Source organism: Podarcis filfolensis (genome assembly GCF_964270895.1).
Source record: "Podarcis filfolensis genome assembly, chromosome: 7".
NCBI lineage: Eukaryota > Metazoa > Chordata > Lepidosauria > Squamata > Lacertidae > Podarcis > Podarcis filfolensis.
Window position 1 is genome coordinate 42,822,523 of NC_139603.1, and position 22,846 is coordinate 42,845,368.

Consider the following 22,846-nt stretch of genomic DNA (forward strand, 5'->3'; position numbering starts at 1 on the left):
ATATTAAACAACATATTAGGTGTTCTAACTTTCCCCCTCTGTCCTCCTCCCCATTTCCCCATTTCCCCTTGCAGATTCTTTTTGCAATTACATTTTGGCTACTGCTCAGACAACATCTCACTGAGCGGAAAGCTTTTCAGTTAAAAGAAGCTGTTTTATCAGAGGTAAAAGTTGAAGAAGAAGAGAGTGAAGAAAAAGGTAAATGCAGATTACATTTAAAAGATATCTGAGTGCTTAATGCATTCTGTGCATTCTGAACGCAATCTGTGAGCCCAAAAGGGATGAATGTGAGAAAGTGTGACAAAGAGGGAAGTGAGACAAAGAGGAAAGTGAAGTGGTAGTAGAAGGTGCAAAGGGCAAAGAAAGTGACTTTGATGGAAATGACATTGTGTGGGGAGTTCGGCTGATAGGAAAGTGAAACAGGGCAAATGAGGAAAAGACAGTGTGAAGTAACGAGGTGGGACATACAGGCAACAACTGTTTTGCGTGGGGTTTACATTTAGTGTTTGAAACTCCCATTGTTCTAGGCGCATTTTGTGACGGAATTTCATTAGCGCGAACAGTTTCTAAGTTCTGGGTGCAGTACTGTGCCTAAGATTTCAGATTAAAACTGCAGAGTGGAAGGAAAGGAAGAGCTTTTTCTGGCTCCCCACTTCCAGCTACTCTCTGAAGACTGGAGAAGAGACCCTGTTAAGAATATTTGGGGGGTGGGCAGGGGAAGGACTAGACTATGTGGAAAATGAGTCTGCTCTGCCCTGTTATGTCCCTTCCCCCCACCCCTTTCCTGGCCACTTCCGAGTTGTGGTGATGCACACGTGTGTGGTCGCGCACATATTGGACAAGCATAAAACGGTCGTTGCCTTACTAAGTGAGGAATTTAACTGAAATTTAGCAGGGAGAATTAGGGAAATTCTGGGTCATTTTGCATGTTGTGCTTCTGTTTATTTTCTGAAGTGTAAAATGCTATTTTGAAGATCTTTTGCCAGATAATGAAATTTTACCAAATGATATTTAAAATTATATAGAACATATTAGCTGTATATGAAAATGAAAAATGAGTTCACAGGTTCGCGTTTTCATTGAATTACCCAACTCATATGTAGATCAGATGATTCAAGTGAGGCAAGTTATAGAGGTCAAATCTCATATACATGCATCTTATAGTAAAAGTCATCAGTATCTAGAAAACAATGACTCAATTTCAGTTGATTAGCACTGAAGCTAAGACAAGGTCGGTGAATGGTTCCATGGCATAAAATGCAAATATAGGGAATTCAAACATCATGTGAATCAGATCCCAGTAATGCAAGCCTTCCATTCTATATCATTGTTGCGGAGCCCCCTGCAGTGCTCAGTCTGGGTGAACCAGTTGCGCTCCCCTAAACTACCCCTGGTAACTTCCCAGCCTCTACTCATCCTCTCCTTTACCATGGGATGAGAAGGAGGCTGGCAGGTAGTGGCCTAGCATTAGCTCACCTCACATGAGTAGTTTCTCTGTGCTCCCTCACCTGCTTTAGCTTTTCCTGTGCTCTGTGTCCTGCCCAGTGTAGTTGCACTCTCCCCACAGTAGTCATGTTTTTACCAACAATGCAAGACCATGTAATATGAACTAAGCAAAAGTCAAGTTCATGACATTTTGTATTTACAGAAGGGGAATCCCAAAAAGATGAAGAAGAATCCCAAAAGGATGAACTGGAGCAATTGGAGGGAGAGGAGGAAAGAGGGGAGGAGGAGGTGGAGGAGGAAGAGGAGGAGGAAGAAGATGTAATGAAGGTCCTGGGAAACCTGGTGATGGCTATGTTCATTAAATACTGGATTTATGTCTGTGGAGGAATGTTCTTTTTTGTCAGCTTTGAAGGGAAAATTGTCATGTACAAAATCATCTATATGATGCTCTTCTTGTTCTGTGTAGTCCTATATCAGGTAAGTTAAACAAAATGTAGGGTTTTTTCAGCTTGTTACTTTTTAATTAATGTAACCAGGGTATATGTTTAATTACCCTTACTATATTTTTAAAACAGCAATTGTTTGTCCTAAGCAATAGGGTTGGATTAGAAGTAATTTAAGTCCTATAGTGTGGATTACTCTTTATTGTGGATTTAACCATCTGTTCAGTGTTTTTGTGATTCTAAGAGTAAGGGTACAGCACAAGACAATGGCAAGCACACATTTCCTAACCACCAAGAGCCTTTCAGCTCTGCAGTTTGCTGGCCATTAGGGTGAAAGCTGCCTCATACATTCTCCTGACCCCTGTACATTTCCCTGGGCATGATGGCAATGAGAGACTTCTTCTTATACTCCCCCTCCCCCTGCACAGATGTGACCCTTTATTAGCTGCCCCTCTTAATTATTTTACATCAAAGTCAGTTTTTACAGAGTGATGCCACTCTCCATGCTTTCCTGCAATAGTGAGGTTATGTAGCAATGTCAGCAAAACAATACAGAATTCAGTAGAAAAACATGTGAGTCCTAATCAAGGGGGTTTATAAAGGTTCAGCAACATGCCCTTGCATACAATCTGTTTAGCTCTCAGACAATGTCTTATGCCAAATCTCCCCTATTAGCAATGCTTAGCTCCAGTTCCTCTTTTATGAACTATGTTCTCCATGCCCCTTATTGCCTAGAACGGGTCTGCTTTACAGTGTCCTCGGCAGTTAACATAAACTGGGGGACATCACCTACTGAAGGTGATGTCTGAAGAACTAGCCTATTGACAAAGTCAATGAAGTTTGTTAACAAACTCTGTATAAAGAACTTTTGGCAGACTGTAGCTATGCACTCATTCACATATTCTAGTATAGGCTTAGCCTTCAATGGGATAGAGACAGATTTCTTAGATTACTGCTGTAGTTTTTCACTACCTCATAGTGTTGTAACTGAAAAATAGTCATGGTTCTTCAGATCTCTTTTTTCTGGATATAAAAAATTAATAAACTTGCTAGTTCCTTATCTACTAAAAGAAGGTAATAGATCAGAGTAACTTAAAAGATAAAAATTTAAAATTCTGTGAATATATATATATAATAAAATTGATGACTGCGACACCAACCATAGCCAAGAGAAGCTCTTACACTGGTGGTTAGAAAGAACAGGAAGTGGTTTGATGGGCCTTCCTGGGCATATAATTCTGAGTGCTCCCATGGAAATAATCTTCTTCAAATGCTAACCAATTTCATGTCAAGCAAAAGGGAACTCTAATCAAGAAGTTTTTCTTCTCTTCCTCTCCCCCCCGTTTCTACTCACCTATACAGCAATTAAAATGGTGCATAGTGGAGTTCAGGAGGGTTACTGCATGCAGGGAGCATTAACTATGCCACTTTAAAGACCAGACAAATTGCAACTTGTTTCACAGTCTTGGCAGTTTTCATTTAGTGCAGGAAAAGTTAATTATGACCCTTCAGAATTTGGGCTACAGCTTCCATTACCTTTGAGCACTGGCCATGTTGACTAGGGCTGATGAGAATTGTAGTGTATTCCCTATCCCTAGTTTAGTGTCATATTTATCGCTGCAGTTCACAATTGCCTTAACAGGCCTTCATATGCCTGGCAAACAAGAGGCAGACCACAGCCCTTCAAACAGTATTATCGACCTCCTCAGTAAACAAGAAATCCAACCACAATCCATTGAAATCGCCATGTCCAAATTGAGTTGAATATAAGCAATTATATTTATAAAAAGCTAACAATTTGTTTTACAACATGAATTTCTGGTTCCCAGGTGCACTATGAATGGTGGCGGCGAATTTTGAAATATTTTTGGATGTCAGTGGTGGTTTACACGATGCTAGTACTTGTTTTTATCTACACATATCAGTTTAAATCATTTCCTGGGTTGTGGAAAAACATGACAGGGATGAATGAGAAACAGTGAGTATTTTCTGTTAACATAGTCTCACCTTCTATTAACAAATACATTATGGATTTGGGTGTTGCCAGTCCTGCACAGAAGTCCCACTGATATGAATGCGGGTTAAACTGGATGGTGATGGATTTTTCTTATTCATGCTATCTGTTCAACCACACATATAAGATGTCTGCAGACCAATATTGGTTTTATATTTTATTTCAATTTAAAACATTTCTTAACTGCTTAATATTTTAAAGATCTCTTAAGCAGTGTCCACTATGTACAATGTGAAAACAAAAATATGGCTATCATTCTATTCCTAGCCCAAAAGTGGGGAAGTCCCATGTTATGCACGTGAGTCAAAGTTGGGCAGAACAGTGTTTCCTTTGTGAAGTTGGCTGCTTGTTTTCCTCTCAGCCATATTTATTTAATTTTTCCTTAGCTTTATCTCCCTTTTTTTTTTTCCTCACCATCCATTGGCTACAGTTTTGTTCATTTTTCTGCATCATAAAAACAATGCTGTTTCACCCTTACCTAATTTTGAGTGGCTCATGGATGATCATTTTAAAATTGCTGCAGTTGTGGGGCTAAACTTCCTGGCTGATTGTATTTTATTCATTACACTATATTGTATTTCAAGACAAGCTTTCTTTCCACATGATGGTAACACACAAACAATAGCTTACCATTCACAGTAGATTTCATATCTGCTAGCACTGGGAGGAAACAAACCATGATCCCTGGCTTAACATAGGGATAGTGATAAGCCAAGGTTAGTTATTAGCTTGCCAGTTGTGGTTTGGTTAAGCAAACCTCACATCCTGGCTGGGTGGGTGCACTTCACTCAGACACTGTAAGCCATGGTTTTAATCTTATCATGATCTTCAAAGGTAGCCGCTGTGATTCCAAATGTCATGTTTGATGTTGTAAGCTGCCCAGATGGCTTCTCTTGTTGTTTGACCTATGAATAGTATTTATTTAAACTTATCGGCTGTTCTAGCAGGAGCCCAGTTATGTCACCCCTTCCCTGCAGAGCCAGCAGCCCCTCACCCCTTTTTGAACACACTCCCTTGTGGAGTGTTTCCTCAGCCTCCTCTCCCTACTCCTTGGGAGTCCTCTGGGCAGCCACCGCCACTGCTCCTGGTCTCTGAACTACCCCTCTGGCCCAAAGAGAGGCGCCTCCTCACACTGCGCCACAGGGGCCTGGGAAGAGGATGCCCCCAGTGTTAGTGGCCCAAAGGAGGCTGGCTGAAGGTGAACATGAGGCCACCATCTTACCTTGGGTGGCAGCAACAGGCACTGCCAGAACTGCATGGTGGAAAGGCTCTCCTTCAGTGCCGGGTACTCAGCTCTCAGGCAGGCCTTGCACACAGTAAGCACAGGAAAGGCCAGTGTGGTGCCTGCCTGCCTGCCCTGCCTCCCACTTGTCTATTCCAAACAGCAAGGGCTGGTGGGCTGGCTGGCTGGGCCCTCTCATGCGCTTGCCTGCTTACTCCAAGGCCACCTCAGCTCCTGGCACCTAGCACCTCCTGGCCAGCCCCAGAGGCATAATTCATCTGCAGAGCTCATAGCTAGGGCTGCTGCAACAAACAGCTGTGCAAGCCTCTAAAGGGGAGGCAAAGATGCGAGAGGGCATCAGAGGAGGGATGGAAGGAAAGAGGGACAGAGGCCAGTGTTGCCTGCAGCACCCTGACCATCATTCAAGGCACCCCAGGGTGCCACGGCACACTGGTTGAAAACCACTGGCATAATGCATTTTAAGAACCATAAAGACTACTTATAAAAGTTCTTTTTGCAAGCCTCTTGTCACTATAATAGATATGAATGAATGAATGAATTATTCTGGCCATAGACCAATACAGTGGATATGTATATTATTAGTTTTCTGTTGTATGTGGAACTAGTATGATTCCCAAAACTAGTCTTTATAGCTGCTCTGTTTTACAACCAGCTAAGAATGTGCTTTCTGCCAAATATTAAACATTGTCAAATTCATCCTGACCATTAACTTAGCTGTCTCTTGTACTGCTTTATATTTCAGACTAGAAGATCTTGGCTTAAAGCAGTTTTCTGTAGCAGAGTTGTTTACCCGCATCTTTATTCCAACCTCCTTTTTGTTAGTGTGCATCTTACACCTACATTATTTCCATGACCGTTTCCTTGAACTCACGGATTTGAAAGCCATAATCAGCAAACAAGATAGTGCCATTTACAGGTAAAGCAAGCAGAGAAATGTTATTTCTTTCAGTGTCACCAGGTTCTCAGCTTCTACTTCCCCAACTACCATATGGTTATATAGCTCTGATGTCTAAGCATGAACCTTCTGTTGAAATCTAATCTGGCTTGCAGTCACCAAGAAATTGGGTAATAGACTGCTTAGAAATCTTGTGTTCTATAGACTTCCGTTGGCACAACTCACATACTTTTTTCTAGATCCTTTCTGTTTGGTTATGCTACATAGATAATGTTTTATCATTTGGTATTGAGTGGGGAGACATCGAACAGGATTGTTAAGGAGGTTGGCCCTTTTAATCCATGTAGCTGGAAGTCTAATGGTACAATGGGAACCTATATGCTGACAAGTGTTTGATACTGAATGTTTTGTAATAATCCTTCAATAATCTTACTATTTCATTGGGACTGTTGGCAATATGTTCTTCCTCTGGTAAGACAGCTATGTTCCTTCATTCCTGTTTAACACTATTCTTTTCTCTCTCTTTCTCTAACTAATTTTCCTGCTGCCATCCCATGCATTCTTGTGCTTTCATCTCTCCCACCAAAGCCATGCCAAAGTCAATGGTCGTGTTTATCTAATAATAAATAGGTGGGTATTCCAATCTTTCCCTTCCTAACAAAATGTTTCTTTTACTTGCTTGCTTACATTTTCACTCAGAAGCGAGGGCGAGGGCGGGGGCGGAGAGGAATATCAGGCTATATATTAACCTCAAATAAAACAATCCTAGTGCTCAATTTTTCCAATGAACAAAGAGCTTATTGGTCAACACAGTGGAGTTCTAACTCTGAGAATTCTCCCGTTTTTAAAAGCTGTGAGTACAATGATACACTTTAAATGTTATCCAAGTTGAAACAAGCTCAATTTTATTTGCATCTAGACATGTAAAACACAATTGTCTGAGTAAACTAGTTCATCAGCGCACAGTAATGTCTGTGCACACTTTTGCTCATCTCAGTTGGCACCAGACTTAGGTGAGCCCTTAGAACAGTGCTGTTGATGGGCTCCTGGCCAATGTAAACCTGGCTCCCCATGTTTCTATCCCTGCATCCCCCAGCCCCAGCATTGTTGCAGCAGGTGCTACTGCCACCCACCATTCACCTCCACTTGTCCACACACGAGAGAGGTGGGCAAGTAGATTTGAAAACTACAGCAGCAGTAAATGATAGCAAGACATTAAATGAGACACTCCTCTTTTATCAAAGACTACAATTTCCAGAGTAGTTTAACAATCCTTCTTCCCAGACAGCTCTGGAAATTGTAGCTCTAGGAGAAGAATAGAGGCAGCCTAATAACTCTCAGCACCCTTAACAAACTACAGCTCTTAGAATTCTTCGGGGAATCCATAACTATTAAAAGTAATAGCATAGTGCTTTAAGTTGTCCTAATACAATGCGAAGAAGCAATGAGAAGTATCAGGTTTGGTATGGGCATCTAGGAATTTGTTTAATGCTGAATGGTTCCTGTTTGGGGTAATTTGGGAAATGGACCTTGAGGTGTTGTATGACTGCCCATGTCTATTGGCCAGTGATCCAGCAGGTGTATTATGCACTAGCTGTAATCTCCAGTCATCCCCCTCTAGCTAGCTTTTGGAAGCAACAGTAGGCAAGGTTCTAGAAAACAGATAGTTGGTTGCACTCCTGCATGTGCCTTGTCCACATCTCGAAGCCCCAGTGATAATAATGGATCCCAAACAATATGACATGATGGTGTGCTAGACACCTCATCAGACAACTGAGGTGTAAAGATTGGAGCAAAAGCAAGTGACTATCTTCAAAGTGCCTTGTAAATTTGTCGCAGCAGGCCTGTGTGGGTATGAGAATTAGGAAGTGGTGTTCCTTTTTATACAATGGCATCTCAGGAACCTGAAAAAAACCTGCTGGTTTTGGACACAAGTCTCTTCTAAATAAAAGTGACATTGATTCTGATGTTGGCATGTATATCAGTATAACAATAGAGCACAATATGATGGGCTGATGCTCATAGCTGAATAAAATACTTTTAATATCCATGTCATAATCGGACATGAATTGAAAAACTTGAAAATAGTTGAACATATGTTGACAGCTACTTTAGGACAGCATTTTTATTGCTAATGGTTTTGGCTCATATATAGAACAGATGGAGGTTTTTTCGCTTCTATAATTTGCATAGTAATTGTACAGATTTGCTGAAACTTCTTTGTCTGCCAATTACCTTGCTTAGTTATATGCCTCCTTCCCATTGCAATACCTCTAACCCATGACCCCCTCCTATTGTCCTGAATGTTAGGGACCCTCCAAAGTGGAATTCAACGTGACTGAAAAGACTGTTGTTGAAAAGGAAAATTAGCAAACCCCCTCCCCTTTAGAGGAGAAGCATTTTGGGGGCATTTTTTACTCTTTGGATATCAGCCTGTATTCTTAATATCTCTCATCATGATAATTGGTCAGAGATAGAAGAAAGAGAAGCTTGTACTTCTAAGGGAAATACATATAATTATGAATTATTAATACTTCAGAACTCTGTTACAACTCATATATATAAAATTACAAATGCAAGGATAGAAAACCATTCCAAGAGGAGTTCTTTAAACATCTGCTTTCTTAAACTATCTTTACTCCGTCAAATATTTTATGTGTTGCATTCAAAAGAAAATGATGTTATATCTTGGCTACAAGAGTGCATCAAAGCAACATCATTATGATAAGCTTACCCTAGCAATATTGAAGAATTGTGGAAGGCAGGAACGGGACAGTTATAATGAAATATCAAGTGTAAAATCTCTTATGAACTGAACCTGACTTCCTCTGAATTTGTACTTGGTACCAGCATTTTCATATGCCAGTTTCTCCTCTCCCCCATTCGTACACTTTCACATGCTCACTAAGTTGCTGAAGAAAAAATGATGGTAAGGGTTTAGGCTGTCTGTTAGTCGTTCCTGCAGATGTCAGATCTTGGAAGTGTATGTTCACACACACACACATATATAAACTGAACCAAAGGTAGCATCTTCTAAGCAGTTCCTCACTCTGCATGGTGAGTACTTCTAAGCATTGCTTGAGTCTGCTTTGCTGACTCTGGGGAATGTAATACTTTATAAGCCTCCTGGCTTAGTTTCTGTGATTAAGAAACTGCAGTTGACAGACTTCCTGTCGACAGTGGAGGGGTCAAGGATTTCCAGAATCATTTATTGTAGGAGGGAAGATTCCTTGTTTTGGTTTGGTTTTTGGAAACGCAGCTGCTGTCTCTTCTCTACCACACCACCACACAACTTTTGACTTTAGGAAAAGTGGTAGGAGGGAAACTAGTAAATGAGTGACAGTGAAGGAGATCTCCCAGGTTGGGTTTTCCAGTCTTTGGGGGGATTTGGAGGGGGAAATTCAGAATTTTATTGAGAATTCTTGAGAAAGGTTTGGAAAGACCTGGTTCATTTTGAACTGAGATAGGTGGACTTCACCTGATGCAGTGCTGAAAATTTCCAGGTGTTGTTATGTTTTAAAACTGTCCATCATCAATTAATGAGAAAATAAATTGCATTTAGAAATTATGTAGCTGCGGCAAGAGAGGAGAGAGGTTCGGTGAAATGCTCACGGGTTGGGTCTGGGTTTTTGCTTACCTTAATTTTGAGATGGCCAATGGATTATGTGAGTGTCCTTTCTTTCTACAGTGCATCTCCCTGTGTTTCCTTTAAAAACACCATGATGTCCTCAACTGGGCTTTCCTGTAAGTGTGGGAAGCTGAGCGGGCTGTTGACAGTGCTCCTAAGTTGTTTATTGTTGATTTTTAAATGGCATGTGTGTTTGCTTGGTGTAGTTTTTTGTTTTTGTTTTAATGGTCAAAATGACATCTCTTAAAAACAAAGGCAGTGAGCACACCAATCCAGGGGCACTTGGTAGCCAACCTTCCCAGCTTCCCGCACTTTAATTAAAGCTCAGGGGAAGGCGTTGTAAGGTAACTCCTCCCATGGTGCTTTTTCAGATCAGGAAACGCAGGCAGCCAGGGATGCTCCAGAGCACTGGAGAAGTGTTTAATGGAAAGGAAATTACACACACCACTCTCGGATACCTCACAAGGATAAGGTAAGCTCAATCCCACAGCCAACAAAATTATAAAGACATTTTAAAGGACTCTAAGAATAAACAGGGTAAGAAAGGTTTTGAGAAGGTGGAGATTAGTCTAGTCTCTCCTAACTAGCTCCAACAGAAAATAGTGCATTCCACACTTTAGACAGTAAGCAAGCTACATAAAACAGTCCCTTAAATTATTTGTATTTCACTAAATTTACTTAGGTCTACCTCCTTGTTGGATACTGTTAATGTGATGGAGATTTTGCCTTGGAGCCTAGCACTCTGTTGTTTCTCAATCATTTCATACAAAGCAAACTGCCGGTGGTCGTGGTAGATGGGACATATGAGGTCTTTAGGGGCAAGGATGTTGCGTCATCAGTGTGCTGCAATCTGAAGTTCGTAGCTCAGGAGATTTGGCGTGTCTCTGATTCTGTTGCTCCTTGGTTGCTGGGCTCTAGCTCAGTGTTGCGGCCCAGATCTGGTGATTTTGTGAGTGGTCCTACTGACTCAGCAGACCCCTTATCCTCCTGGGTCAGTGTCCAAGCCACTGTTGGTAGTCTGGACAACAGTGCTCTCGATAAATCCAGGTCACTAGCACTTGTATTTTACGTCTTGCTAGATCAGTGCGACAGCTTTTGCTTAGTAATTACAACCCTTTCTGGTTTGTTTGTTTGTGTGTGTGTGTGTGTGTGTGTGTGTTCGTGTTGCTCTGAAATTAAGATATTTACATAATATTTACTTAAGTAGGCAGTGTGGTTAGCATGCTGTTCTCTAGGATCCTGAGCACATGTGATAGTAAGTGGCACAGAAATCAGTCAATTGCTTTTGTGTAACATCAAAGGTGTCCTTTAGAATATTGACAGTGCCAACTTTTGGAATTAGGAGAATTGGGAAAAGAAGTCACCAAGCCATTATGAGGTACTCATGACATTCTGGCCCAGCTCATAATAGGCTTTCTATGGCACCCCATTCTCTGCCTTCAGACAGTCTTTTTGTTACTGGCCCTACCATTCTTACAGAGAAGGGAGGTCCAGTTGGAGGAAAGGCAGGCAGCAGCAACAAATGGCTCAACATTAAGAACTGAAGACTCATGCACAGTTTTGCCTATGGGAAACCTGAGCAATGGTGTTTTCAGTACCTTTCTGACCCATCCTTTGAGCTAGGAGCCCTTGGGAATCCTTCCCAAGGTCTCTGGGGCACACTGAATAATATTTAGCAGGTATTTTTTATCTCTCTTGAAAATAGTTGTCATAGAAAATTACTTTTATGAGAATGATTACTAAAATTCTGAATACATTGTATGATCTTACGTACCTTGACAAACTGAATAAAGTTCATAAATAGAGATAAATTTAATGTTTTGTTTCAAGTCTTACACTAGTTCATTATTTGAAAGGGATCTTGTGTTCATTTATAGATATGTTGCAAATTTAAAGTATACTGTTCATGTTTTAGTATTAGCATTTAAATATAATGGTTAAATGATTAGGTATTTTTGAAATAAGTAAAAAAAATACAACACATGCTAATTTTGCAAAAATGAAAGACAACTTTGGCTTCCTAAATAAAGCTCAACAACTTTGACAATGGGTAGATCACTGCCAGTTTTTTTAGTATTGTGAGTAGATCGCAGACTCTTGGAAGTTGGACGCCCCAATATATATCATATCCAAGGATTTGTCTGATCCTGGCTGCCTTAGCCCATTTACTTATTTATGGCATTGAGTTGTCCTGAGTCTTTCATAAGGTATGTAGGCAGCAGAGTAAAATATCAAGGGATATCTTTAACTCTAAAGGACTCTGTAGTTGAGCTGAAAGGACATCCAAGCTTTCTTTTAGAATCAAAAACTAATAGTACAACATCACCTTCCTGACTGAAATATCTTCAAACTGAGGTTTGGATCAGGGTCATCTGTCATCTGTCATCTGTATGGCAAGTTTACTATAATTACTAACATAAAAATAAAATGTTTTCCTTACCTTTATGTTATGCTGAAACTAGACAGCCAATCCCATTTTCTTAGGGAAGAAGGTAAATTTGATCATAAGTAGTGTTTACCAGAATGTACCTCCAAAATACTTTATAGCTTACTAGTAACATTTCCATTTTCTACATCAGTAGAAACACCTTCAATTGGTGTTTCCTGTTTTCAACTCTTTATATAGATTTTTAACCATAGAATTCTTGAAAGTGTAGCTGAGACGATGTGAAGAGCTGGTTCAATATTATATGCTACCTGAATTTTAAACTGAATAAACAGACTTGCTTACTTGCAAATGGAAAATTTTGCCATTTGAATCTTTTGTTTTTTACATCAGCTTTTGTTTTTTACAAATATGTAAATATGTAACTAGTGTAACTTATTTGAAAGAATTTGCTTGCATAATGTAAGAATGGTGAATGAAAAGTTTCTTTGAAAATGTAGTAAGCACTTTCCATCTTGTTAGAAGCACTCTTTTAATGCCAGGATGGCATGCTCCTGGCATCTGAAGGCTGACACAGATGGATTAAGAGAATGCTAGTGAGTTATATGGCATGATGTCTTTATCTCTGACCTTCTTCTGTAACTCCTCTGTTCTCATTTCCTTTTTTTCTTTCTGTTTCAATTACTTTGAGCAGCATCAAGAAAAAATTACCAATCCGCCAAAATGAGTAAGTCCCCATGTGAAGTCATGAAATGCTTGCTGTTAAAACATGTCATTTCATGCTTCTACATCTTAAACTTTGACCATTTTTTCCTCTGCGGGGGAAATGTCAAGTTTAGGTGGCAATATCACTAATTACTAAAGCAAATAATTAGCATCAAAGTGACAGATAATTGCTTCTATGGTTTGATACCATGTGGAGTTTCCTAAACAGTGTTTGACCCATTTATTCATGTGCTCCTTGTTTGTTTTGCTGTATGAAATCAGAAGATTGTTTCTTGTATTGCAACTGCTTGGTTTGTTGACATGCCTACCTGCATATCTACCAATAGGCTGGTTCATCAAGATGGAAGCCTGCCTGATATCACAATGATGAATTTAAATGCCAGTTTTGGAAAGGAACAGGAGAACATTTTACGAGAGCAGGAAAATGTGTTACAAGAGCAGGAAAAAAATGACCAGGAAAATGTTTTAGAGCAAGAAAACATTTTACAAGGGCCAGAAAAAATGTACCAAGAGCAGGAAACCATGTTCCAAGAACCAGAACAACGCATAATGGAAAGGAGGGAGAAAAGAGATAAGGAAGAAGGGCATGAAAAAGAAGAGGAGGAAGTGGATGAGGAGGAAGAAGAAGATGATGATGATGAATCGGAGACAGAAGATATATCAGGTAGTCTGTGGAGAGAGTCTCAACTTGGTCTATTTTGTTTTACTTTTGATTGAAGGTGATTCACCTGGGATACATGTAATTCATTCCCTCTATTTCTTATTTAAGTGTTCCGATGCTCACAGACTATACAAATGGGGAGAGGGGAAATAAGCAGACTTGGGTTCACCCTGACGTTTGCAGGTGCTCAAGAAGTCTTTTAAAAAAAAACATTGAGAGGGAGACAAAACAACATTAGAGACCTGTAAGGACTCAAAGGTTATCCCAACATGATTAAGTTGTGTTGAAACTTGGCTCAATATACTTTGGTTCCTAGTGCCTTTTTCATTGCAGGAGTGAATGGCAACTCTTCAAACCTACTTCTTGTCTTATGCTCTGGAATTCTGTTTCTGAGGAATGTCAACTGCATTCCATCATAAAATTAGGAATAAACACATTTGGCAGGAAAAATTGACACTTTGGGGATCTATGTATGACTTCAAATGAATCTCAATCACATTTTCCCTTAATTAAGAATTATAGCTGGTTTTAATAGTGTTTTATTCTGAGGAAGAAAAGTTATATTCAGAGGAAAAAATTGCCTCCCCCTTTATATTTCCAAGAGAAGATAAAAGTAGCCCTGTTCACAAAGCCAAAAATAAGCTTCATCATTATGTTTGACTTGTCTTTGCAGATTTAAGAAACAAATGGCATTTGGTAATTGATCGCCTCACCGTACTTTTCTTGAAATTTCTCGAATGCTTTCATAAACTGCAAGTTTTTGTGTGGTGGCTTTTGGAACTGCACATTATCAAAATTGTCTCATCATATATTATCTGGGTCACAGTCAAAGAGGCAAGTAAATAATGGATGTGTCATCAGTTTCTCTTTCAGTATCAACTGAATTTAAAAACAATGATGTTTTTGAATTTCTGAAATGTTGGTTTGGTTGGTTTATTAAATGTGTATTCCTCCTGTCCACTAAATGATGTAAAACACTAGGCTTGTCCTTAAAAGGTGCACATGAAACATAATTCAAACTTCAAAATGTAAACTTCAAAACTATAGTTGATATTTTGAAGTTTTGCATGCAAATTGAAATTCAGTTTGTTCCAGCTCTATCCGATTCAGTAAACCAAGCTACCCAAATTGCTTAACTACTATAATATACTATTGCAAAAATCCACCCCTTCCCCTAATCATCTTAGCCCAAACTTGGTCTTGTGCTCTTGCCACGGCCACCCTTTGACTACTGCACCTTTTCCCTTGCTTTCCTTTCTTGCATCTTAGCAACGTTGAGCTTTCCCCCCAAAACGCCACTGATCACATAGAACATTCCCTTCAACATCCAGCACAAGTAGCTTGTCCTTACTTCGGAAAGCACTCCACACCTTTCTCATCTTTATCTTTATGCTACTGTTTCACATTAAACCCCAGCCTATAATTCTTGATTCTTCCAAGACTACCACCCTTAGCCGATCAACTCTCCTGCTATCTTAAACGTTTCAATGCTCTCTCTTTTGCTGCTTCCTTATGCTTTGAATTCCTTTTCAGAATGTTTTAGCACAAGGTAGCATAATAAAACTTCTCAAAATGTTGTCAAGTAATTAATATATTTTCTCATTTTGTGCTTACAGGTTTCCCTCCTTAACTATGTGTTTGTGATTGCCTGGGCTTTTGCTTTGCCATATTCTCAGTTCCGCCCACTGGCATCCAGTGTCTGCACTGTTTGGACCTGTGTAATTATCATCTGCAAAATGTTGTATCAGCTTGGAACTATTAACCCTGAAATGTTTTCTGTCAACTGTACAATGGCAAGTAGTAGCTATCTAATATTTAAAAAGTAAAATAGAGTTGTTTAAAATAAATAATTTAGCAATTTGTGGATAGTGTGGATCAACAAGAATGGAGACAGGCTCTTTCTCACGTGAGAAGTTAATCAAGTTATTCCCCCCCAAATCAGGATATATCTCAGGGAATTTCTGAATCAATCACACATCCTGCCAAGTATTCAATTTGTTCGCTGTATGTATATTTGATGACACTGATGTTTCCTGTAGCATGGAGAGGCCCCAGTTAAACCTCTCCTAGCACTGATGGAGCTACTTCTTGTCTGCTTCTTTTCAGTCTCAGCTGTTAGTGGTAGGTGCCTTAATGTTGCTTTATAAAGTCGATGATGAAACCTTTTTCAGGTGCCTGGGTTGCTCAGCTCTGTTCAGTGGCAAACTTACATTTTGGGGGCCCTTCACAACCAGCAAAGAGGTCTGGATAACCACCGTTACCTTCCTAAGTGGAGTCATTCCATGACATATCACTACATTTTTATTTTTTAAAAATTAACTACTACATCTCAGATTTTGAATAAAATTGCTGCACTGGATTATCACTGGTTTGAATAAAAATTTCCTATGTCTTATAGTTTTTAAGTTATTGAGGGGGAGATGAAAATTATGGGAATGTTATATACATGCACAATGCATTGTAGAATGATTTGTGTCATGTGACTCAAGTTGGGTCTACTAGACCTGAACTTTTTCAGCAATGTGGACTAAAGTTGCTTCTGGAGCCCCTCTGGGATTAGGGGCCCTAAAGCTAAAGCTTCATGGTAGTTTCATAGTAGATCTGTCCCTGGCTCTGTTCAATCAAAGCATCCTCCTTGAAGAAGTCAAACTAAAATTTATCTCTCTTTTTTCATTTTAGCCTAATACAACTAAGCCTCTAGAAGACATAAATGAATCACTACTTTACAGAAAGCCCATTGATCCAACTGAGTGGGTTGGATTGAGAAAGTCTTATCCACTTCTTGTATATCTGAGGGTAATTATTATTACTTGTTCTCTGTTGAATTTATTTTCAGTCTCAATAAATTATTTTCAGACAGTACAGTCGCTGAGTTGTCAATGTTTTTAGGGAGCATATTGCAAGTTGCAGTATGCTTGCTTTCGAAAGAATATTGGCTGATTCTTTGTAGCTCATATGGTTTCCTTCTCTTGCAGAATAACCTGCTGATGTTGGCAATTCTGGCCTTTGAAGTAACCATTTACCGGCATCAGGAATACTACAGATGTCGAAACAATCTCACAGCTCCTGAGACAAAAACAATTTTTCATGATGTTACCAGATTACATTTAGATGATGGAGTACTTAGCTGTCTTAAGTACTTTGTCAACTACTTCTTCTATAAGTTTGGTTTAGAGGTAAATTTAGTGCCAGCATGTTTAAAACAAGATTTCCTATGGTGACTCCAGCTTGATATTATTTATTACTTCTTTATCTATTTTAGGGAATTATATATTTAAGGATTACTTGTTTCTGTATTAATGCTCTACTCTACAAAATAATTATCTTTGTATTTTAAAGGTCTATACAATTAAAGGCCTATACAATTCTACAACCCCCATTATCCTTGATCACTGGTCCTAGTAGCTGGGAATGATTGTAGCTGTAGTTCAACAACATCTGAGGACCCAAGGCTGAGAAAGGCTGATACAGAGCGTAGACTCCAAACATTTATCAGTGACACTATTACTTCTTTTTGCAAAAAGAGGAACTTTTATCCAATTATGTATTAGAATCATAGAATCATAGAGTTAGAAGGGACCCTGAGGATCATCTACTCCAACTCCCTTCAATGCAAGAATATGCAGCTGTCCATTACGGGGATCAAAACTGCGACTGTGGCGTCATCAGCACCACACTCTAACCAACTGAGCTATCAAAGTAATCCAGAGATGGCCAACGTGGTGCTCTCTGATGTTGTTGGATTGCATCTCCCATTAGTTCTAACCAGCCTGGCCAATGGTCAGGCATGATGAGTTATAGTCCAGCAACATCTGAGCGGCACCACATTGGCTACTCCGAAGTACTCACTATTGGTAAGCTAAGTATGAAATATTGATTGAGAGAGAACCTGTTATATGCCAGTAAGCAAAGTGTTACATTGATTTTCAACCATGGAGGACGTTGCAGACAGCTGGGTTGGTGCCTCTTACACAAACCTTGAGGCAGAGCCTAGAACTTTCAACTGGAGGAGCAGCTGTGCCCTGACTCACAGAGTTGAGGCTTGTTTTTTTCATCCAGATTTATATTCCTACTGAACTGGTCTGGGAGTCAGGGAGCAGCTCCTCCTGCTGTTGAATGTTCATGGGGCTCTGACTGTTTCTGTAGGAGGTGTCAACCAAATAGTTTGCGCTGCCCTCCAAGATCCCTAGTGAGCAGAAGTTCACTAAGTAAGAGACTTCAATTTTCTAAGAGTGAAGCAATATATCTGTTAGTCATGGGCTATCCAAGAGGATGTAAATTCTGATTTTCTTTTCCTTGTCACAGAGCTGTTTTCTCTTGTCAGTAAATGTAATTGGTCAACGAATGGATTTCTATGCTATGGTTCATGCCTTTGCGTTAATTGCTGTGTTATACCGACGCAGAAGAAAAGCCATTGCAGAGATCTGGCCAAAGTACTGCTGTTTTCTATCATGCATCATTACATTCCAGTACTTCATTTGTATTGGCATCCCACCTTCTCCTTGTATAGGTAAGGGGGCTTCTTGCTTTCCACTGATTGCGATTATCTTTTATTTTCACAGTAACCACTGAAAAATAGCCATGGCTCAGATCAGAGCTGCAATGAGTGATATGAATTACTTCCTGTAATTGTTCTTCCTTCTACCTTCATAGATTATCCATGGAGACATCCTAATGCCAACTTTAACTCTAATATCATCAAATGGCTATACTTTCCAGATTTTATTAAGGAACCCAATCCAGTCTTTCTTGTCTGTAAGTATTCTAATAGTAGCTTGTCCTCTTGTTTCATTTTTTTTTGTAGCACATGTTGAAATTAACGTTCTGAAGCGCATTGGTGCATACAAATGGATAACAGTATCTTATTGCTAAACTTGGTCACTCTGCATTTTCCAAGTCTCTCAGATTGGCTTTAAATCTGAACCAGTTTTGAGTCTTTGAGAAGCACACCTACTCATTTCCAGATCAGTCCACGGCTTAAGGTATTCACCCACCTCTAATATTCAGGCACTGCATATTTATTGGCCCCTCAAGTATAGCCTGGTCTCTCCCACAACCACTCACCACTTCCTAAAACCTTAGGATAAACCCTTTCCTGGGAACCCTGCTAAAGAGGATAAGTTGAGTTAACAACACCTGTGTGAAACCTGAATTCAGTAGTCAAAGTTGGAGAGCATGCACCCCACATAGGTCTACATGGCTTGTATTTTAATGGTTTTCCTACTTGTGTGTGTGTGTGTTTATGTGCATGTGTATGCTGCTGCCCTATTTAATTAGTTGTTTGTAGTCCTTACCTTTCTTATCATAGTTTTAAGGTTTTTTAATTAATAAGGGTATGTCTAACCAATGTTATTGGCTTGCATTTTAATTTGAGTGTCTAATTCCTGCCAGATGATTTCATGTTGCTGCTATGTGCATCCTTACAAAGGCAAACATTTGAAGATGAGAACAAGGCTGCTGTACGTATCATGGCTGGAGACAATGTGGAGATTTGCATGAACCTTGAGGCAGCATCGTTTAGCCAACACAACCCTGTCCCTGATTTCATCCATTGTCGGTAAGAACTGGATCTTGAATATTTCTAAAGGTCATACATCTTTCTAAAGATCTGGTTCATTTGTCCTCTTCCCAGACATTCAGACAAAAGGTGCTCTTTTCTTTTTATGGCTACTGAATTATGCTGTTCAAAATTGCAGAGCAATACTGATGGAATCAGGCACATAATATGTTTTTTCATATCATTATTACCCAAGATAAAAAGTTGGTGTACATTGCAACAGCCATGTAGATCAGCATGAGCAGCGGAAAATTTGCACTGTACATTAGCTGGTGCTGAAGCAATCAAGGAATAGAAGCAGGTCACACAGTGTTGCATTATATCTTGAAGGAGAAATGAATATATTAAGTTTATAGCTCGTTGGAGAGAAGTACACACAAACACATTACATCTGAATGACAAGCCTATTGTATGGGATTGGTTGCATTTTGATTTTGTTGCTTTCTAAACAAAACTAGATAGTGTATAGTACACATGATATTCTCATAGAAGAAGAAACCAGAGGAAATGACAAGAGCCAGAGTTCCTGCATTAGTGTCACTGAATCATCAATTTATTGATAAATTATACTGTGCCATTTGGGAACTCGTATAAGGTATAACGTCTGTTCTTTTGCCACTTGGCTCCAAAACAAAAGCTGTGCAGAAACACATTGATTATAATGATGCTCATGGAAAGACTTACCATTTTTTACTAATAAGCTTTAATGAGTTATGATAAAAGGAAAAGAGTTGTGTTATCCATGGAAAGTTTTAAAAGGGCTGTAGTCAATAGTAGAGTATTTCCTTGTATGCAGAAGGTCTCAGATTCTGTTCCCAAGCATCTCTAAGTAGGGCTGGGAATACCGTCCAATTGCAACCCTAGAGAGCTTCAGCCTGTCAATGTAGACGATACTGAGTTAAGTGAAGCAATTCATCTGACTCAGTATAAGGCAGCTTCCTGTGTTTCCATAAAGAAGACAGTGACTTGAGTACTTTTAACTGCTTTGAGGTTTTATTGCAGTCAAGCAGTATATAGATCTTGTGAAATAAATACTTAGTTTTCCTTCCACAAATAGAAGGGCTCCTTTTGCTTGGAGAAAGGACTCTGATCTAGGGGAGGCTTCAGCGGGTGAAAGTGAGGCAGGCAATTTTCAATTATTTCCCTTCCTTCTGCAGCTTAGCACCACCTCCCATGCTGTTCCTGATTTTTAGGGAGGACAGGGGCTGCAGTGGCAAAAAAATTACTCTCCCCGCCCCCACACTTTCCTCCAGTGGGAGCATCCTGTGAGCAGACTTTGGGCAATGGGCAGTTAGGATCCAAGCCAGTAAAGATTTGCCACCATAGTATGAGGCCAAATTTCTTTACCCACACAGGTAGTCATTTCAGCAAAATGAAAGGCATGCCAAACAGCTGACAAGAACAAGTAGCTCGTTTGTTCTCTCTCTCTCTCTCTCTCTCTCTCTCTTTCACACACGCACACTCAGACACACACAAACCCTATGAATGGAACAATAGATGCTTAACATTTTCCACTCCTGTATTCTCTTGTTGCAGATCTTACCTAGATATGGGTAAAGTGATAACATTCAGTTACCTCTTCTGGTTTGTCCTAACCATCATCTTCATAACAGGAACCACTCGGATCAGTATATTTTGCATGGGCTACTTGGTAGCTTGTTTCTATTTCCTGCTCTTTGGAGGAGATTTGCTACTCAAGCCTATCAGAAGCATTCTTCGCTATTGGGATTGGCTGATAGCATATAATGTCTTTGTGATTACAATGAAAAACATATTGTCGGTAAGTGTCTCATTAAGTCCAAAGCCTATTAATATTTACCTCTGGATTGGAGGCACTGTTTTTCTAGCCCTTTGTGGTTTCAGCAGAAGAAATATATATTTAAAAAATCAAATCAAATAAATGTATCCAGTATTTAGATATTGTTTAAATACTGCTATAAACACTGTTCTTATTTGCCACAGCCAGAACAGAAGAGCTCTTATTAGGGGCTGTTGATGCACTGCAGCATTTTGTTGCAAGGATCCCACTTGCTCCTAGATACCATACAAGATAGTAGAGGTCAGCTATGCATTGTATGTGCCTTCAATGGGCACTATTTCATGCAAAAGAGAGAAGGGAAAGCTTGTAGAATGGACCATGGAGTGAGGTTTGATTAATTTTTTTAAAATCTTGTTTTATCTTACTTTTATATCAGAGAAAAAAGAAGTGGTAAACTATTGCAGTGGAAAACCCTAGTAAAACAGTTATAGGTAAAGGTACCGGCACCCCTCACCGTTAGGTCAAGTTGCGGCCGACTCTAGGCTTGCGCACTCATCTCGCCCTATAGGCCGAGGGAGCTGGCATTTGTCCATAGACAGCTTCTGGGTCATGTGGCAGGCATGACTAAGCCACTTCTGGCAAACCAAAGCAGTGCACGGAAACGCCGTTTACCTTCCCACCAGAGCGGTACCTATTTATCTACTTGCACTTGACGTGCTTTTGAACTGCTATGAGGGCAGGAGCTGCTTTTCAAGGAAGACCATCCCTGGAGAAATATCATTCAATCTCCTTTTCGGTGGGGTGGGGTGGGGGGAGGCACTTTCTTTAGCTTTACACTGAGCAATCTAGCAGGGGGCTAGGCTAATGGACTTTCACTTTAATTGCAACATTGTTTTTGTTTTGTCATCCTGAGATTTAATATTTCCATCTATGTATTGCAGATAGGCGCATGTGGCTACATCGAGTCATTAATTCAGAACAGTTGTTGGGTGATTCAGACATTTAGCCTGGCCTGTACAGTTAAGGGTTACAAAATTCGTAAGTATAGACATCTAAATTCCTTTGCAATAATCTTAAAAACTTACTGAAACTTAAATAGCTTTTAAATAGCTATTATTTCAAAAGCAATTGCCATTTATTTTGTTTTTCCTTTGTTGCTTTGATGCTGAGAAATGAATATCTGAATACATTAATTAAGCATAGATATAATTCAACTTCTTAAATTAAAATGGATAGAATTAGAGTTTTTTGAAAAGTATAATGAGAAACATTTGATGGGAAATGACTTTTTTTCTTAAAAGATAGCACAATGGTAGTATATATCACAACAGTGATCTTCTCCAATTACAATAAGATGACTATAGTTCATTGTATTTTTTGGTAGTAGTACTCATGAAGCAGAAGATTGTACCAAAGCCAATATGTGGTGGTGATGTTTGCTAGGGTCAGATCGCTAGATTCCCTACTTGTTTTACCAACTGTCTGTACTCCCCATTATTCCTGTGGCATCTCAGGCGGCATCCTACATTTCATTCTTTTTTTCTGCATCTTGTTTTGATTGCTGCATAACACTTTTAGCTTTGCATGTTATTGTTCCTTTCACAAAATACCAATCAATTCAGTACAACTAGAGTTGCTAGTCTTACAGCCACCATACATGGCTGCTGGTCTCATAAATATCAGTGTGTACATGAACTGGTGAGGAATAAAGCAGAAAAATAAGTATTTTAGCCACAAATGCCTTGAAACCTAAAGGGTTTAAAATGTAAAAGGTAAAGGTACCCCTGCCCGTACGGGCCAGTCTTGACAGACTCTAGGGTTGTGCGCTCATCTCACTCTATAGGCCGGGAGCCAGCGCTGTCCGCAGACACTTCCGGGTCACGTTTAAAATGTAGGAGCACATTAATAATAAAATTCCCTTCTTCCTACACACCTCTGTGTAATATACTTATTGGGTAGCATATAAATTTTGCAACACATAATAAATGATTGTTTTCTAGGTGGTTTACAATATTAATAAAACAATAAAATATTGTACAGGTAACATCATCACTATAACTGCTATTCAGTGACTCCAAGAAATAAATT

The 22,846-nt window shown here is 39.6% G+C and overlaps 1 protein-coding gene across 5 annotated transcripts in view; it reads left to right on the top strand.

Annotated features, from left to right (window-relative positions):
• The window catches only part of PIEZO2 (piezo type mechanosensitive ion channel component 2), a 213,865-nt gene that overhangs the window by 153,764 nt on the left and 37,255 nt on the right, over positions 1 to 22,846 (top strand). For 3 of the 5 annotated variants that reach the window (XM_083622436.1, XM_083622440.1, XM_083622438.1), the window contains exons 14-28: positions 75 to 198; positions 1,649 to 1,923; positions 3,719 to 3,867; positions 5,889 to 6,062; positions 6,630 to 6,671; positions 13,108 to 13,445; positions 14,116 to 14,276; positions 15,059 to 15,235; positions 16,122 to 16,238; positions 16,418 to 16,618; positions 17,748 to 17,952; positions 18,096 to 18,197; positions 18,834 to 18,999; positions 20,536 to 20,779; positions 21,700 to 21,796. In XM_083622436.1, the coding sequence (XP_083478562.1) occupies positions 75 to 198; positions 1,649 to 1,923; positions 3,719 to 3,867; positions 5,889 to 6,062; positions 6,630 to 6,671; positions 13,108 to 13,445; positions 14,116 to 14,276; positions 15,059 to 15,235; positions 16,122 to 16,238; positions 16,418 to 16,618; positions 17,748 to 17,952; positions 18,096 to 18,197; positions 18,834 to 18,999; positions 20,536 to 20,779; positions 21,700 to 21,796 (2,572 nt within the window). The remainder of the gene's footprint in view (positions 1 to 74; positions 199 to 1,648; positions 1,924 to 3,718; positions 3,868 to 5,888; positions 6,063 to 6,629; positions 6,672 to 13,107; positions 13,446 to 14,115; positions 14,277 to 15,058; positions 15,236 to 16,121; positions 16,239 to 16,417; positions 16,619 to 17,747; positions 17,953 to 18,095; positions 18,198 to 18,833; positions 19,000 to 20,535; positions 20,780 to 21,699; positions 21,797 to 22,846) is intronic. The other 2 variants (XM_083622437.1, XM_083622439.1) reach the window with 1 other exon arrangement.